The sequence below is a fragment of the Aspergillus oryzae genome, chromosome 2, assembly GCF_000184455.2.
Source record: "Aspergillus oryzae RIB40 DNA, chromosome 2".
Classification (NCBI taxonomy): domain Eukaryota; kingdom Fungi; phylum Ascomycota; class Eurotiomycetes; order Eurotiales; family Aspergillaceae; genus Aspergillus; species Aspergillus oryzae.
In genome coordinates, this window is record NC_036436.1 from 3,129,686 (window position 1) to 3,147,335 (window position 17,650).

Genomic DNA, 17,650 nt, shown 5'->3' on the forward strand with positions numbered 1-17,650 from the left:
TCCCAAGGTTGTTACCGAGCGCCGAGGACGTAACGAATTTCGTGAACAGGAATTTCCAGTTGGTATTTGATTTAACGGTACTGTAGTTTGGTAAAACATGTGCGTTAGTGATAGGGTTCTTTCTTTCTCCATCTGCACTCCCCAGCCCAACGTGTTCCGTTGCTTATTTTTCCAAGTATCTTTTCTTTCGTCGTGGTTGCTGGGTTGTGGGTGGTAATCTTCAATCGCGCAGGCCATGTCACGAACCTTGTGGAAACCGATGTCCTGAGACTTCTCACGGAAGCACTGACGGCAGATGTTCATCTATAAATCACCCCATATCAGCTTCACACAATCCCAGCATATTTCTTTCGGAGCTCAATATATTCCACATACACCGTACTTGCGGATAAGACCAGCGCGGTGGGTGCAAACGCGGCTAAATCGCAAAAACCACAATCAGTCCCATATATCCCATTACCATTTCGAACCAATACTGCAGAACCCGAGGTTCCCATCGTCGTCCAGAGGGAAGGGAGCGGTTTCAAGCCTTCACATACCATCCACGGGAGCCCTTGCCGTAACTATACACAGAAAGAACCACCATTAGCCAAAACGTCTTTATCATCAAATTCACAGGGAGAAAACGGGGAGTCCTTACGTGCGAGGGCGGCTGTACCACACGGACTCGTGAGTCATCTTGAATTGATTCGACGGCGAGGAAAACCTGGCGGGTTGACGGTGTTTGGGCAGGCGGATTGTCGTCGCTGGGCGGTTGTGGTTGAACGGAGACGAATGTTAGGGTTGGAAATTCCGTTGTGTGCTTTTCCTGTTCCCGATTCGGCCCAGCTCGCTTGAGACGCGCTAAACTTTGTTGGGCTGCGGGTTAGGATAATGGGGTCATGTGATGGAGCGCTTTGCTGCGTTTGGTTTAGCGTGGGTTTATTGGGTTCTGGGTACCTTCTGGGGATCGGCGGGTGTAATGTTTCTCCGCTTTCTACTATGTACTTTACTATACTTTTTACTTTATTATCTATGTACCTCATTTTGATGTTGATTTTATTTATCTATGAATCTATATTCTAGCTGAGTGACTTGGCCGTCTTAGTGGTCAGGCATTATTTGACATGATTCATTCGGACTGAGCATTCATAACGAAAGAAATACGGAGCACTTGGTTTGACTATACACGACGACGGAGCGAGTCCCGAGTTGCCTTCGTTCTTGACGGACTCAACCAATTGATCACTAGAAGTCATTTGGCATTTGGGATCCACTGGCGTATCTTGCCTCACTTCGGGCTTTACCATGAAAGTCCGGTCACAATATCTACATTAGTCACATCTCAACGTTGGATTCCATTCAATATCCAAGCTTCAGCTATTGCTAAGCTTGACTTACAGAAACTATGTAAAAGCATCAGTATCATATGTATTCGCGATATAGAATGTGAGTTAATAGTAAAAGAATTTGTAGAGGTGCTGAGAAGATGTGCAGTAGTTATCGTTAGATTGTGACGTTGCAGTGATAGGAAAAAGATATTAGGAGCATTGTCCTGCAGCAATTGCCGAAGGGAACAGGCATAGCACATTGAACAAGTTCAATTTAAATATGGCCCCCCTCCCTTAGATACTGATAGATATCATGAACACCATAACCGCTGTCCAAGTCATCCTCATCCTCATCCTCATCCTCATCACCTGAAGAATCAACATCTGTCAGCTTCTGCCCATTCACATCCTCCACCCAAGTCTCATAACCATCATAATACGGAATCAAACCGGGCCTCCCAATAGCCGGATATCTTTCGTCAAACTCCACTACATCCCACGAACGCGAAAACGGCCAAATCCCACAAATCTTCAAACGGACCCAACCCACATTATAAGGCTCGTGCCGGTACCCCTTATCAGGAAAATAGCGATCAATCAAGATCACATATCCCGTTTTTTTGGTGATCCAATTTTTGTTTTCGAGGCAAGGCTCTGGACTCGCCAGAATAGATTGAAGGGCATGGCCATCGATCATTAAGCAAAAGGCTGACCGTGGAGTGCTACGATGATTGCAGTCTGGATGTCGTTCTACCCAGTCTTGGAACAGTTGCCGGACTTTAACAGGCGAAGCCCCCTCTAGCAATCGTTGATCATCAATAATGACGTTTTTACAGCCCTCCCAGACGATCTCGGCTGGTTCAGGGTCATCGTCATATCTTATAGCGCAGTGGATATAGCGATTGAGTTTGGCAAGGGCCTGGTTCCAGTCCTCGTCGGAACTGTATGCTGTCCGGTAGATGAAATATCCCCACGGCCAACCATGGCCCCAGTGTACGGATCTCTTGAGGAACTGCCTTGAAAGAGTCCTGCCCCACCATGGCTGACTTTCAAGACGATCATAGAATTTCACTATCCCTTGGTCTGGCGAAAAGTCGGATAAAGCCCATGGTTCAGACCAGGGCTTGTGGTAGAAGAATCCGCTGTACGAATCAGGTGAGGACGGTCTGGTTTGGTCTGACATGGTTCAATGAGGCTGAGGTCTGCTGGTCTGGATTCTGCGCTTCTATGTAAAGCTTTACCATAAGAGTGCTTGGGACTTAAATCTAGGCGGGGTAACCTACGGCAACCACGTCGTACCCGGCTTAGTGAATTATATGGTCATGGCTCAGGCTGCGTTGAATATTCTGCATATCAAAACAATGTTTTTTCCTGAGCCTCACATTTACTTACCGCAAAGTTCGCACACGCACACAGCCATCTTGCTTCATGGCCGCGGGAGTAATGGACCTGAGTTCGCCGAAGAGCTCTTTTCCTCCATGACCTCCAAGGGCCACAATTTGGCCTCTTGCCTCCCGAACTGGCGTTGGGTATTTCCCACCTCTCGCGATCGTTGGAGTGACAGGTTCCAGGAAGAAATGTGTGCCTGGTTCGACGCATACTCCTTGGACGACATCCATGAACAACAGGATCTGCAGATTGCCGGTTTGAGGGAGTCGGTCACGCATATCCTGGGCATCCTGAGCCACGAAATAGGAATTCTCGGGGGGGATACCAGCCATGTTTATCTAGGAGGTATCAGTCAGGGGATGGCAACCGCCTTGTGGACCTTGTTCTGTGCCACCAACCAGGTCCATCAGCCACTTGGTGGCTTTGTGGGGTTTTGCGGCTGGTTGCCATTTGCACGACAGGTAGAAGATCTGGTTCAAGGATCACAGGGAAGCTGTGCTGTTGACGCTTCCAGCAAACAACTGATACAACGTTCGGTAGCTGGTTTCTTTCTCAATACTATCTCCGGTACTGAGATATCGCAAACACATGAAACCATCGATATCTCGATCTTATCAACGCCTGTGTTTTTGAGCCACGGAAGCGATGATGCGTGGGTGCCCGTGGACCTGGGTCGACAAGCAGCTCGAGTCTTACAGCAGATTCAAATCCCTGTTCAGTGGCATGGGTTCATCGGGGCGGAGGGCGACGGTCATTGGGTCAAAGAGCCCGAGGGGTTTGATCAGATTCTTCACTTTCTCGAGGAATGCTGCAGTCACACTTAATCAAGACGCCACTTGTGCGACTCGACATGCTACATGGTCCTTTATAGACATAAGAGGACGAAGTGAGAACACCACTACATGCCAGTGATACAAGAAGTCTGTATAAATGTAACACATTATGTTTAGGCATTCTGGGCCACTCGTGATAGCTTCGAGGCTTAAGTTCCTCTTTCAATCGTCAGGTTAGCGTTGCTGTACTAGCAATGTCAATGAAGGCTGCAGTTATACAGATCCCAGCTGTATAAAAAAGAGTGATGGGCTTCATAGAATACCAGGATGCCACATGGGAGACCAACTGCATTTCGTAAAAGAAAGCATTTCCCAGTCTCCAAAATGCGAACTTCTTCTCGGGACGAATAAATCACATATGCATACAAAAACGAACGTCGATTCCACTCCAAAAACTTCTAGATCGCCATTCACCAAATGGCCCATAGAAACCCCACTTGCATGAGAAAAACTCCCCTAGCGCCTCTCCTAGTCCGCAAAGCACCTGAATATTAGTACACATTAGGTAAACACAGATCCGTGGGAGGGACCGGCTATCCATCCGTAAGGAAATGAATTGGCCACGCTGATTGGTGGGGAGGCACTGTCGATCTCGGAGATTGGCCTCACGAGTCACGACACGACGAGCGTCAGGTGCCGGATTTCCGATGCAATTACTAGGAAGAGTAAAAGTTTTGCGACGATGGGAGGATACTGGAGAAGGGAGTTCGCTCCGTCGGGATTGTCACGGATCAGATCGAAGACGGCTTGTGAGAGTTTTACTAGTCATTGTGCCGTTGATTTTTTATGTACATAATTAATCATTTTTGAGAGGTGTCAGCCCACCTTACCGGAGTAGATACACGTCATGGGGCTGAAATACGTTCATACTTCATCCATGGATGTCAATATCTGCGGAGTGATGACCCTGTATCTTACTCCGGTATAGATAAGACGCAAGGCATTTTGGTAGGCAGGGATGGATACATCATGCGTTTTTGTTGACTTCCATAAGACATCGGCCTCCTTGGAACGGACGGCCAGGCCTTCGGATACAGTTTAGGGTAGATGTTGGGTTTACAGGGCAGGTAGCGCCCGCCCGCGTCCAGCTCCAATAACCTAGAAGGGTTTGTCGTCGGATTCCCAATTTAAGGTCATCCTGGTAGCTACGGAGTTAACTAACTCGTCACTCTCGATAATATAATATATCACCGACAAGACTTAGCGGACTAGTTGCTACCAAATATACCCAAGGATGATATGAGATAAAGCTCGTGAAATAGAGATCTGATGATTTTGCTGAGATGATATAAACAGTGATATTTCCCGTCAGAGCCGTTTATTATCGCCAAGCCCATACCCTTTAATTAGTCGAGATTGTGGGGCCCTTGGGTGTCGCTAACAGCACGGACAATTTCTGTGATGTATGTATGCATATTCCGTATGTACAAGCCCATCACAACTATGGCTTCATTTTTTACTTGTGGATCGTGGCGTGCTTTATCCAGCTCTGTGCTAGGTGCGATGCGGATGCAGCTGTAAGTCTCTTCTACCTGCTAGTGATGTCCAGAAGTTGTCGCCAAGTAGAACCTGCCTTGGAGTACCAAGTCATTGAGGGAACGTTCAGGAACGAAAGAGATCAAGATGAATAATGATGACAAGGACCAAGGCGAACATGACTAATAGAGCGGAGCGAATGAGTCACACCATGCGAGCGGGAAAGCATAAGCGACGACAACGAAGAGCTGTAAATTATCAAGAATAAAATAAATCATAGAAAAAGAAAGCTCCAGAACCTTTTGAAAACCTAACTCGTAATTCCGAAGAAAAAAGCTGTGTGCCCCCAATAAAAAAGTGCGTGTGCGTATGTTGTGGTACCGAGTACAGAGGGCCAACAGATGGACTGATTTAATCTACGGCTTACGGAGCATGATTTTTTTTTTCTTCCAATTTTTCGCTGTTCGGGGTTCGTACGGAAGACCGCGGATGCAGGAGAGTCCTTGATCCGTTCCAACCAAGAACCAGCCAGCCAGCCAAGACAGGATCGTCGGTTAGGTTGTCAGATGAGAACACACGGTCACAGGGCAGGAAATGATTAATGAGTCCGTCCATGTCAACGTGCAAGGCCCACTTAGTGACTTGGTGGATCCCCATTCCCATCCGAGGGATCAATGTATTGATAACCGCATTGGCACTGGTAGAGATCGACGTTTGATTGTAATCTATCGTATTTAGTAATACGTACTTCCGTCCTCCGTACCGCCTTGTGGTTGTGTACTCCAGCCCTCACCATCTCATTTGTTAGCCGTCACATCGGCTGCGTCCTTGGCTGCCGTTCACGGGATAACAATACGATCTGGCACATAAGCAGCGAAGATGATAAGATTTCTCGATTATACCTAAAGAATGACGTCCCGTCATTACCAAGAGCTCTCAGCCCCTCATTAATAACCAACTTAACAACAATGGAGTTTCTGTACGGTGCCCGTTATAGAAAATGAGAACGGCGGTGGGTTAGTGCGACGCTGCCTGCATTAGAGCGTCATACTACACCTTCATAAACAGATCAGCCCATAAGGCTTTGACACAACTAGGTATGTATAGTCCTCCAATAAGCAACATGATGTGCCTCTCAGCTGGTCCAATAGCACGTATGCTCCGGCTAAGTCGCCGATTGTGTGAAGTGACGCCTTCTTATGTAGGAATACGCGAGGGGCATGTTGTGATAATGGTATGTTGATTGATCTTCATGCAGAAGAGGGGTATACAAGTCTCGGCCCCAGTTTCGCTTTGGATACCTAGTCAAGCAATTTGACTGGTTGTGGGCTGATCGTCGTGTACAAAGAGAGTTCAGCCATTAAGCTTGGTAAAGATATGAGATTGCATAAATTTGGAAAATGCATGGTCATCTGTGCTGTTGTGCGAGAGAAAGGTATACGAGGGGTAAGTAAGGGTAAATATACCTACTCCGGAGTAGTGATATGTCTTTCCCTAGTAGTATGCATTTCCCCATCCTTAGGGCACCCCCACAAATCCCTGTATGCAAGAAAGGTGGATGGTCGCGCTTATGTTATCGTGCACGTTGTTTGATCTTTAGAAGGCAACGGCGGTAACTGATGGAATCTAGGATAGGAATGTTACTGTATTCCTGTTTTCACTGCCTCACCGCACCTCCTTGGGGGCCACAGAGATTAACAAACAAGCGTTACGCTGGCAAAGCAGGCCGCTCGTGGTATGTACTCAGCCTTGTCCTGCCGAGATCAACTGGTTTATACGACATTCCAGCTGCCTAACATGAGAGAGGAAAATGAAAAATAGAAATAAAAGCAATACAATACAGAATATAACCAACATAAATATAAATATGAAAACAAAGAAAAAGCCGTGGGGACAAGGTCACGACTCACAACATTCTTTGTCAGGTGACTGGTCCGAAGCTAAGATCGTTTCAACGTTATTGCTACTGACAATAACGACATTTCGACTCAGTAATTATAGGGCTTTCACTACTTTGTACTAGCTTGGTTGCACATATGTTATCGAGATCATTTGTTACTTTTTTGGTTCTTTGTTGAGAGATTGTCTCTTATAAATTGTAATAATGTGTAAGACTATGGTTAGCATGGTTGTCTAGATAGACACCCGAGAAGTAGTGCCTAACCCATAGACTACGGGCTCTAGGCCAGGCGCTAACCAGCCGGTACCTTGGGATGAGGTCATATTTTTTCCTCTCTTTCACGGCACAGTGGGAAGAAGCCGGTAGCTCCGAGCATCCGAGAGAGCCATGCCAAGGGAATTTTTTTTTCCTCCTTCCCACTCCCAATTATTACGTCGCATCAACACCCTTAATCCTTGGCCGGTCTAACATGTACTTTTTGGGAGTTGTCCATTAGCGCATCTGATTTCCGTGAAGGGCCTACAAAATACTACTCCGTAAGTTTGGATGATCTTCTAGTTTTGTATACTTCTGTAATTTACATTCGTAATTCCTTTTCCTTTCCTTTCCTTTCCTTTCCTTTTCTTTTATTTATTTTATTTTATTAGAGATCCAGACTTTGATTGCTGTCAACCTAACCTACTTTGTCTACTATGACACCAACGGTTCCATACCACTGAGAGGCAAGTCATGATGACGATGGATTCAGATCCTAGGGAATGACGGTATATACCGTCTCATCTAGGGAGAAAATCAACCGGAACGGAGTGTATCAACAAGATTATAACAGTATCACCAAACACCGGGAGGATTATGATTACGAGCTTTGACACCACAAAAAAAAAAGAACATCGGACATCCATGTCCTTGTTAGCTCGGCGCCTAGCGTGAAGCGTGTTTTCAAGACTCCACTTTCGGCACACGGAGCTTTGGGGAGCTTCAATCAATCAGTGACTTTCTTGTTTCCACGGCCCTGTCGGCCTCTTATCCCCGCCGCTCCGAAAGAACCGCGAGAGCTCCAGCAAGACAGGCAATACTAAATAAATCATGAATAAGAATTAATAAGATTGGCACGGTTCTGTGGTACCCGCTTCTATGTGGTCTGTTGGATTCCATATAATCCTCCTGCATTCTCCCTGCTGTTCCACCTCTTCCAGTCACCCTCCATAGTTCAGCCCTATACTCCCCTCTAGTGTGTGATTGCGCCTTCACAAGCTGGCGCACCACCCGCCATAAAAGTGAACCATACATAGTACCTATTACTGGTCGCGCCCAGTGCCTATACAGCTCTTTACCTATCAAACAAAAATTCCGGAGCTCTAGGTACCGCGATCGGGGTTCCCGGGCCATCCGCTTTGCGACAAGATTCGCACTCAGCTGTCCTCGCCTTTGTGTTCGCTTTATAATCTAATACTACAAATTTCGCACACATGTGGCAGAAAGCTTCTCACGCCGCGATCGCGGCTGCCTCTCTATTCGCCTCCCTCGCCAGTGCTATCCCGCATGGGGATGACCATGCGATGAATATGGACATGGGCATGGGCATGAATAGCACTCAGAAGCAGCCCGAATCGCATGCTGCTGCAAGCGACGACTCACCTATGAGCTATTTTGCCTACGGAAAGCATTCGAGCACAATAATCGCTCACATAGGCCTTATGGTTCTTGCCTGGTGCTTCATCCTCCCCGTTGGTAAGAATTCCAGTCTTGTTTTATATTTTTCGTTTATCTTCAGCCACGACTGATAGATCCATAGCTGTTATGTTTAGCGTTGCGCGTTCTCGATTTGCACTCCCGTCGCAATTTCTTTTCCTGGTTTTCAACGCTTTGGGCTTGCTTCTAGGGATCATTTACAACAGCCAAACCCCTGATCTATACGAGAACAATGCTCATCACAAGATCGGGTGGATCGCGACATGGGTGATTAGCGCGCAAGTTATTATGTCGCTCATATTTGCCTATGCTGGCAGAGGCGAGTCCGATGCGACTTCGTACGAGCGTGCTGCATTCCTTCCCGTGTCTACCGACGAGATGGCCGAAACCCCGACGCATCCGACCGGAATTCATCATGAGTACCGTTGGTCCAGAGACAGCGGCCAGGATACAGAGGTCAACTCGGCTTCCCTCCACAGTCGTCCTAGTTCGTCAACTTGCGCATCCCCCTCGGAGGAATATGATACATTCGTCAAGCCCGAGGCCCAATACCCAGAGCAACCCGCTCAAAGCCGTGGTTGGCTGCACAGCACCTTTGTGAACCGCTTCCTCGCGAGCCGTGTGCCCTGTATGGTCTCTAGTCGCGCCCTTCGGATACTTACCATTTTCTATTTGGTAATTGACAGAATCATCTTGCCTTTCGGTTTCATCGCCATCGCTACCGGTGCCGTAACTTATGGCGGTATCATGGTAAGGAGTTTTGCGCGTCACTTGCTATGTGGACATTGCTAACGAATGAATGATGCTGCAGAGGGGTAGAGAGATCTTCAACGGTCTCGCACATTTTATCAAGGGAGGCATCTTCTTTTGGTATGGTTTGCTGACCCTGGGACGATTCATGGGCTGCTGGGCAGATCTCGGATGGGCTTGGAATGTGAAGCCCTCGAGCGATATTGTTGGCAAGTGGAAGGCCAAGATCCCTACCGGTGAATTTACCGAATCTTTTGTGATCTTCCTCTACGGTGCCAGCAACATGTTCCTCGAGCACCTCACCAGTTGGGGCGGCAAATGGTCTGCGACAGATCTCGAGCATGTGTCCATCTCCATTATGTTCTTTGGTGGGGGTTTGTGTGGTATGCTTTTCGAATCTAAGCGCGTTAAGAGCTGGTTGAACAGCACTGTCGTGCAATACCCCTCGAATCTTCGCAGACATGGCCCATCCGACACGGCTTGGCAGCTTCCTGACACTCAAGGCGTTTCTCTCAATCCAATGCCTGCCCTGGTGATTCTTCTTTTGGGTAGCATGATGGGATCCCACCACCAATCCAGCATGGTTTCCACTATGGTGCACAAGCAGTGGGGTAACCTGTTGGTTGGCTTCTCGTTTGCTAGATGTATGACCTATGTCATCACGTATCTCAAGCCACCAACCTCGTATCTGCCTTCTCGTCCTCCAACTGAGATTGTTGCCGCTTTCTGCTTGATCTCCGGTGGCTTGATTTTCATGTTGAGTGTAGGTGTTACCTGACTGATGAAAGCATTGAGTCATGCTAACTGTTCTCAGACCCGAAATGTGGTTGATGCCATGGAGTTTTACGAGCTCGATGCGATGTTTATTTTCACTGTCGCTATGGGAGTGACCGCTTTCATAATGGCCTGTGAGATTTTGGCTATTGCCATCAAGGCCTGGGCCACCAAGAAAGAAACTCGCCCTCAGCTCCCTCCTTTCCAGTTCCCAGCTTGAGTTGGAGCACGCCTCGCCGTGTCGCTTTAGGGTAGAGGTGCGTGTCCTTCACACGGGACATGGTTAAGACTCTACCTGGATGGGTTTCTCATCGCCCTATTGAAAACCAAAGAATTGAGAAAAAGGAGAAATGGGAAAAGGCATAAGAGACATCGAACATCCTTGTCTTTATTATCGCAGCGATATACCCCCTAAATTATTTGTTTTTGGCCTGGTGTCAGAGCTCAAGCTTACGAGTGGCGGGCATATACCACTGATACCACAGCTTTGTTCTATGATTTTTGACGTGCCCCTATGCTAATGAATGATATCCCTGATTGTTAATGTGGTGGAGGCTAATGACTGGTTTAAAATTTAATATACATTGCATTGTCTATAATGGTCTTAATGGGCTGAGAATCATGAGTTACTTATATATGCACGTGGGGTGAATCTTGACTCTGTAAATCACAATACATGCTTGTACTGTGTACTAGTAGTTTCTTCGCCTACCGGTATTGCTATGCTTGCATCCAATCTCACGCAGCAGCCAGACATTCTGACCGCCGTGGGTCGGAGTTAAGAAGTAAACGCCGAGCGCCTAAAGCCTAGCCAGACATTCGGCGTTGGTTCCCGCTTTATTTGCCTGGCGGTCGGCAGATTTCTATGGGTGGTTGCGGTGATGACAGTACCTTGGCAGGGTCGGAATATGCAGAGTACATGCTTTCAATCCGCTCGGGATCTGGGTGGATTTCTAAATCATAGCTCAATAACATTGGTACGAATTACTTCTTGGCCTCCAGCTGACGTTTTACATACTGGCATTGAAGTATTGACTGGGAGAATGTAACTTATGTATATACCGTATTAATAATGCCGATGAGAAAGTGGGGGAGTGGAGGGGAACTGCAAAATGGGTATTATTTAAAGATGGGCCGCAGTGTTCCCTCGGAGCTTGTGATTTCGCAATGTTTATATATTTCGCCAGCATAGTAAGAAACTCTTCCAAAACTTCTAGTCAACCATTATCTGATTCACCCATTCCAGAAATTTCAAAATGGCTTCTAACCCACCTGGACCTTGCTGCGCCACTGGCTTCAAGCATGAAGGTAACCCAGTTGGTGAGATCAAGAACGTCAACGGCGGTAAGTTATCCTGCAGCCATACATTCTAAAATCATGAAAGCGCAGGGCCTAATCAACATCTCACAGTCGACACCTACATTGTCTACCCCCAGGATAAGAGCACCGAGAAGGTTGTTGTCTTCCTGAGCGATATCTTCGGTATCTATGTCAACGCCCAGCTCCTCGCTGACGAGTTCGCCGCCAATGGATACACTTGTGTCATTCCCGATCTTTTCCAGGGAGACGCCATCAAGCTCAGCGACATGGAATCTGGAAAAGCCGACCTCCCCGCCTGGCTCCCCAACCACCAGCCTAGCCACGTCGACCCCGTCGTCGAGTCTACTGTTAAGTACGTCCGCGAGGAATTGGGCGCTAAGCGTGTCGCCGGTGTTGGATACTGCTTCGGTGCCAAGTATGTCTGCCGCCACATGAAGGAGGGCAAGATCGACGTTGGTTTCAACGCCCACCCTTCCTTCGTCACCCACGAGGAGCTCGGCGCTATCACCGGTCCTCTGTCCATTGCTGCCTCCGGTAAGTTAAAGCCCTGTAGGATTGTTGATACGTATAGCTCTTCGGTACTGACGTACTTCTCAATAATAGAAATCGATCAGATCTTCACTACCCAGCTCCGCCACGAGTCTGAGGAGACTCTGAAGAAGACTGGCCAGCACTGGCAGATCAACCTGTTTAGCGGTGTTTCCCACGGTTTCGCTGTCCGCGCGGACCTGAGCAATAAGCACTTCAAGTTCGCCAAGGAACAGGCTTTCTGCCAGGCCATCAACTGGTTCAGGCAGTACCTGTGAACTAAAAGCATAGATTGATAACTACTAGCTTTTTGTATATGTCGACTTCATGCTAATGAATTGATGTGAGGAATGATATACTTTGAAATAGAGCATGTCTCGAAGTAACTAGCTCTGCCATGGGTGTTTTATAAACTCCGCCAATCGAATAGTTCACAAGCACTTTCAAAGTAGGGTGGATCATCAGTACTGAGATTCACAAGCCAGGGGGATCCACCGTCCATGCTTTTCAGTTCTTCACTAAAATCATAGCTATGGGTGGATGGTTCTATTCTTAGTAGCGTATCGATGAGGCTGTTGTTCATTTTCTAAACTTGGCTTCCAGAAAGGTTGTGTGAGATAGACGTACAGCGCGCTAAATACTCGCAAATTCTGCATAATGGTAAGAGTTAAGATCTACAAATGCTATGTACAGAGTAGTAAATATACGCCTTAGGCACCACGTTGATCAGCGTTGCCCAAGCACGTGATCCTGGGGGATCCGCGCCGACAAAAGAACCGTCGGAAGAACAGGTGGAATAAGTGAGATTGTCGAGAGAAGGGAGCGCATGAAGCTGCGCGGTTTCGTTGCTCGCTCTTTGTCCTTGTCATTGAATTTTCTAGCTTTCTTGCCGAATAGATCTTGTTTCCTCGCTCGCATCTGTTTTTCGACTGGGGCTTGTTAGATCTTCAATCTCGTTGTCGTGTGTACTCTAGCGTCTGCAATCCGTGTTTGCCCCTTTGGTGGCATCGTTGCAAAACACCCCCGATTCCTAATTACTCTATACGCCCGCACTTGGCGAGATTTACGAACTTGCATCGCACTTTTACATTTAGAACTTCCCGTTGTTACCGACAGCAGCGTTCCGTCTGCGATTCTGGCCTCCGACCTCGAATTTCGGTGAATCGCCTCTGACGCTTGTTGCTTATATTTTGCGCGCATTCCGGGAACGGCCAATTGCTTTACTCACGAGGCACTACATCTATTTGGTTAAACCGTTCTTGCGAAATCAATATGGCTACTCCCGCCGCGTTACCGCCGCTTCCCTTTAACCCTGCGAGGGTACGGTCGTATCTTCTTCGTTTGCCTCTCTTTACACGGCTTGTGGTGCTGGCAATTATCGTCTTTTGGCTTCTTGAGTTACAAACAGTATGGAGTGTGGTGCAATGGGGTGCTTTGGCGCCGGATGAGATTGGTTTCGGCAGCAGTATGTACCCTTGACGGAGGATTATGGCCATGCATGGTTCTGACGCTATCATAGTGTATCGCCTCAACACCTATCCATTCATTCACAATGGCTTCTTCCATGCCTTTCTGAACTTGGTAGCACTTACGCCATTGGTCGAGCGGTTTGAAGCCGAGCATGGCACGTTGACTGCTGTGGCATTGTTTTTGGGGCGTAAGTCATACTCTGATTGCTAGAAATTGGGACCAGGTTTACTAACACTGACTGTTAATGTAGCTCTTTCTACATTCCCTGCAGGCCTCTACCTTCTGGTCGAGAAATTCCTTTTGCATAGAAATACCGCCGTACTTGGCGCAAGGTGAGTGTTATATCCTTCGGCCTTCCGGCTAGACAAGTCTAATAGAGCTTCAAGCGTTTGGGTATTCCTCCTATTGGGTACCGAAGCTATCAAGACCTTCAAGTCTCACCCGTACTTCAGGTATTTCCCAAGATGTCAAAGCCCACGCGTGTCACGATTTGCTAATATAAACCTAGTCTCGGGAATTACAAGATCCCTACTTGGACATCGCCCTTGTTTGCGTGCATAGTTGTTTCGATCCTTATGTCTAATACGAGCTTCCTTGGCCATTTGTGCGCTATTCTCATCGGCTATTTGTGTGAGTATCGCTTTCTTAGTCTTACGTTAGTTATTATACTAACCCTTTTACACTAGTCGGCCTTGGGTACCTCAAGGTGTTCGTCCCTCCCGAGAAGGTCCTAAGATGGATTGAAGGAAAACTGAACCTGTTGGGTCGGCTACCACACTATGTCTCTGTCGACCAAAAGACGTATGGCCGATATGGTGTGCTCCCCACAACGAATACTGTGGGCGAGAGAGGGACTCCTATGAGCTATTTGGGATCATCGCAGCGTCTGGGTCCCTGAGACCATTGGCTGTTAACACTTATCGGGCTTCTATCTTACACTTCTTGTGCATATTTAAGTATTATAGTAATCATGTGTTATAGTAGTCTTGTGGGGGAGGAAGTTTTTTGGCTCATAAAATGCATTAGCGTTGTTTTTTGGCATGACGTGGAGTGAGTTGTGCAGATGGTCTTTAGCGGCCGACGTAAATAAATTAAGGTGCTGCGGAGTGGACTCCCAATGCTTTCCAGACTCCGCGGATACGACTAATGCGACCAACTCCCCGAATGTCTTGATTCGATGGCTTTAAAATGTAAGTTGCTGCATGCTTGCAGTGTGCCAGTTAAGCTACATCAGCTAGGCTCCACTTCCACCATCATCCTCCTTCCTCTATCCGACTTACCCCAGATTCTACTATCGCAAAGGACAACTCAGAGTAAACCAAGCTGATTGAAGACCAATGACAGCCGCAATCCGCAAATTGCGGAATAATCCCCATTTCCTTTTCGTGCATTTACCGCACATCCTCTCGTTTCTATGCGTCCTCGCTGGAGTCGTCTGGCTTCTCCTCCTCCCCCTCAATGACTACTCCCGTCGAACGTACATCTCCGAAAACGCGCTTCTTCCCGGCCAAGTCCATGCCTATTTCTCCGGCAGTGAGCAGAACATCTTTCGCGGATACAGGAAGGAGCTAGAGGGTCTTTTACCCAATGGAGCTCCAGGGGAGGGACCGGAAAGGAATGATATTGAATTGACGCCGGAGTATGTTTTAGGTCCTGCTTGTGATGTGTACCTACACCCTGTGCTAATTTGAGCTCTCTACTAGGATCTCGGATAAGATACAGTCGGTTCTCAGAGCTTCCGGCTTGAAAGTCGCGACGCAGAAATACGAATACACTTCCGCGGGGATCACGCATCAGGGACAGAACGTTTATGCCATCATTCAGGCGCCGCGGGGCGATGCGACGGAGGCAATTGTGCTGGTTACGGCTTGGAAGACAGCTGATGGGGAACTGAATCTGAATGGCGTTACCCTTGCGCTGACGCTGGCAAGATACTTCAAACGTGGGTTGCTTTTTCTTGACACTTGTAGCAAGGGTCATAGCTGATTGTTTCCAGGATGGTCTCTATGGTCGAAAGATATCATATTCCTGATCACGCCTGACAGCAAATCGGGGACGCAAGCGTGGATTGACGCATACCATGACATGCAGCCGCCATCTGTCCAGCCGCTGCCGTTGAAGAGTGGTGCATTGCAGGGAGGTCTGGTGGTGGAATATCCCTTTGATCATCGGTTTGAATCGCTACATATTGTCTACGACGGTGTCAATGGCCAATTGCCGAATCTGGATTTGATCAATACGGCCGTGTCAATTGCCGGTGGTCAAATGGGTATCGACGCCAATTTGCAGGAGATGTGGGACCACAATGATAGCTACGAAGCGCGTCTGCAAACTATCTTGAGAGGCATGGCTAAGCAGGGTTTCGGGTACGCCACTGGAGCGCACAGTAGCTTCATGCCGTACCATATTGATGCTATCACACTGCAAACGAAAGGAGATGGCTGGCAGGATGAAATGGCCTTGGGCCGCACCGTGGAGAGTCTCTGTCGCAGCTTGAACAACCTCCTGGAACATTTGCACCAGAGTTTCTTCTTCTATCTGCTTATGCAGACCAACCGGTTTGTCAGTATCGGCACGTATCTGCCCAGCGCGATGCTGATCGCTGGCAACTTTACAATCATGGCTATTGCCCTGTGGCTACGGACTGGTTACTACATGGGCTCTAAGCCTCAGCCTTCAGTCCAAACAGGTGCTTCCCAGGATGAGAAAAAGGAACAAGCAGCAAGCTCCCAGGACAAGAACAAAACGGAGGCGACAAGTGTGGAACAAAAGAGTGACGCCAACAGCATCATCGAACGACAGCTGGCACTCCCACTCAGCTTTGTTGTCGGCCTTCATCTATTGGGCCTGGTTCCTCTGTTCATCTTCAACAATCTTTCCCACAAGGTCAGTCACATCTTCCCATCATCACCATCCTATATTCTCTGACAAATAATAGTACTTCACAACCGCTACCTACACCTTCATCGTAGTCGACTTCGTCCTTCCGCTACTCCTTGCAGTCTTACTTACCCAAGGATTCACTCCCAAGCCCCAGCAATACCTCCTTATGAAATCCTTCTCCCTCCTCCTCCTTGGTCTCTTCCTTTCCACTCTGGCTACCCTGAACTTCTCGCTCTCATTCATGATCGGCTTGCTCTGCACTCCCCTCAGCTTCGTCAACCGCGTCAGTCCTTCCACCAGTGCACTTATCCGGTACGCACTTGCCTTTATCGGACTCGTGCTCCTGAATCTTCTTTCGCCCCCTGTCGTCCTCCTCGGGGGCTGCTGGTATACCGGGGTATCAGTGGAGACTATTCTAACACAAGCTGCGTTCGGATGGGACGTCTGGGGAATGTGGACACAGGTAGTTGTATGGTGTGTCTGGTGGCCAGCGTGGATGATCGGATGCGCCCTGTTGGGATTCTCCCTGTTCTGAAGAAGCTCCAATTGATATACCATAGTTCGACTCTATATGAACCAGACAAGAAACAAACACTGTATATTAAACCTCCATATCAACCACCATCCCAGAGAAATTCCAAACCAAACCCCCCCCTACACCAAACACAATCCCCCTAAAAAGAACCAACCCTCCTAACAACCCCCAACATCTCAAACCCCTCCAACCCCCCCTCAACACCAACAACCCTCTCAACCCCAAACCCCCTCCCCTCAAAACACCCCACATAATCCCCCCAATCCGCCCTCGGCCCCAACCACAAAATAACCTCCACCATCCCCGTCTCCCCAAAACCCTCAATATACCGCTCCACCAACCTCGGCTCCCGCGGATAGACAAACATCCACGCCTTCGCGCCGGGGACGCGCGAAGATAGGAGATCCCAGGTGCCCGAGACAACGTGCATGTCTTGTTCGGCGATGTAGCGGTTCACGGTGGGGTTTACTTCGACGCCTTCGATTTGGAGGGTGGGGGTGGTGTGGGTTAGGAGGGCTTCGAGGAGGCCGCTGCCGCTGCCGATTGAGAGGGTGTAGTTTGGTTTTTTGGGGAGGAGGGTTGTTAGGGTTGAAAGGAGGGGGGTGGAGAGGGAGAGGCAGCAGGTTGGGAAGGCTTGGGGGGTTGTGGTTAGTTGGGTGGTGAGGTTTTGGAGGGTGGTTTCTGGGTCTTCGTCCATTGTTTTTTTGGTTTTTTGCTTTGCTTTGGGTTGTTGTGGGTTCGTTTTGTTTTGGGGATGGGAGTGTAGATGGTTGGATGGTGGATGTATGAT

General features: G+C 48.2%; 7 protein-coding genes across 7 annotated transcripts; 4 read left to right on the forward strand and 3 right to left on the reverse strand.

The window, feature by feature from the left end:
* Positions 1 to 1,584: 1,584 nt before the first annotated feature.
* On the reverse strand, positions 1,585 to 2,493 carry AO090003000390 (uncharacterized protein; the record flags this gene model as incomplete). Its single annotated transcript, XM_001819523.3, has 1 exon — positions 1,585 to 2,493. The coding sequence occupies one exon, from the start codon at positions 2,491 to 2,493 to the stop codon at positions 1,585 to 1,587; it is 909 nt and encodes a 302-aa protein (XP_001819575.3).
* Positions 2,494 to 2,614: 121 nt separating this feature from the next.
* AO090003000391 (uncharacterized protein) lies at positions 2,615 to 3,031 on the reverse strand (the record flags this gene model as incomplete). The annotated part of the gene is made up of 2 exons (XM_023234872.1): positions 2,615 to 2,642; positions 2,703 to 3,031. The coding sequence occupies 2 exons, from the start codon at positions 3,029 to 3,031 to the stop codon at positions 2,615 to 2,617; spliced, it is 357 nt and encodes a 118-aa protein (XP_023089948.1).
* Positions 3,032 to 8,377: 5,346 nt separating this feature from the next.
* Positions 8,378 to 10,344, forward strand: AO090003000392 (Ytp1 family protein; the record flags this gene model as incomplete). Its single annotated transcript, XM_001819525.3, has 4 exons — positions 8,378 to 8,639; positions 8,704 to 9,350; positions 9,412 to 10,113; positions 10,165 to 10,344. The coding sequence occupies 4 exons, from the start codon at positions 8,378 to 8,380 to the stop codon at positions 10,342 to 10,344; spliced, it is 1,791 nt and encodes a 596-aa protein (XP_001819577.1).
* Positions 10,345 to 11,380: 1,036 nt separating this feature from the next.
* AO090003000393 (dienelactone hydrolase family protein) lies at positions 11,381 to 12,250 on the forward strand (the record flags this gene model as incomplete). The annotated part of the gene is made up of 3 exons (XM_001819526.3): positions 11,381 to 11,468; positions 11,535 to 11,978; positions 12,048 to 12,250. The coding sequence occupies 3 exons, from the start codon at positions 11,381 to 11,383 to the stop codon at positions 12,248 to 12,250; spliced, it is 735 nt and encodes a 244-aa protein (XP_001819578.1).
* A 994-nt stretch (positions 12,251 to 13,244) lies between these two features.
* Positions 13,245 to 14,532, forward strand: rbd2 (rhomboid protease family protein RBD2; the record flags this gene model as incomplete). Its single annotated transcript, XM_023234873.1, has 7 exons — positions 13,245 to 13,437; positions 13,492 to 13,629; positions 13,693 to 13,774; positions 13,951 to 14,072; positions 14,129 to 14,257; positions 14,408 to 14,492; positions 14,517 to 14,532. The coding sequence occupies 7 exons, from the start codon at positions 13,245 to 13,247 to the stop codon at positions 14,530 to 14,532; spliced, it is 765 nt and encodes a 254-aa protein (XP_023089949.1).
* A 247-nt stretch (positions 14,533 to 14,779) lies between these two features.
* AO090003000395 (GPI-anchor transamidase subunit GAA1) lies at positions 14,780 to 16,370 on the forward strand (the record flags this gene model as incomplete). The annotated part of the gene is made up of 3 exons (XM_001819528.3): positions 14,780 to 15,081; positions 15,146 to 15,384; positions 15,439 to 16,370. 3 exons carry the CDS (start codon positions 14,780 to 14,782, stop codon positions 16,368 to 16,370), a joined length of 1,473 nt encoding a protein of 490 aa, XP_001819580.3.
* A 629-nt stretch (positions 16,371 to 16,999) lies between these two features.
* Positions 17,000 to 17,557, reverse strand: AO090003000396 (uncharacterized protein; the record flags this gene model as incomplete). Its single annotated transcript, XM_001819529.3, has 1 exon — positions 17,000 to 17,557. One exon carries the CDS (start codon positions 17,555 to 17,557, stop codon positions 17,000 to 17,002), a length of 558 nt encoding a protein of 185 aa, XP_001819581.3.
* Between the last annotated feature and the right edge of the window lie 93 nt (positions 17,558 to 17,650).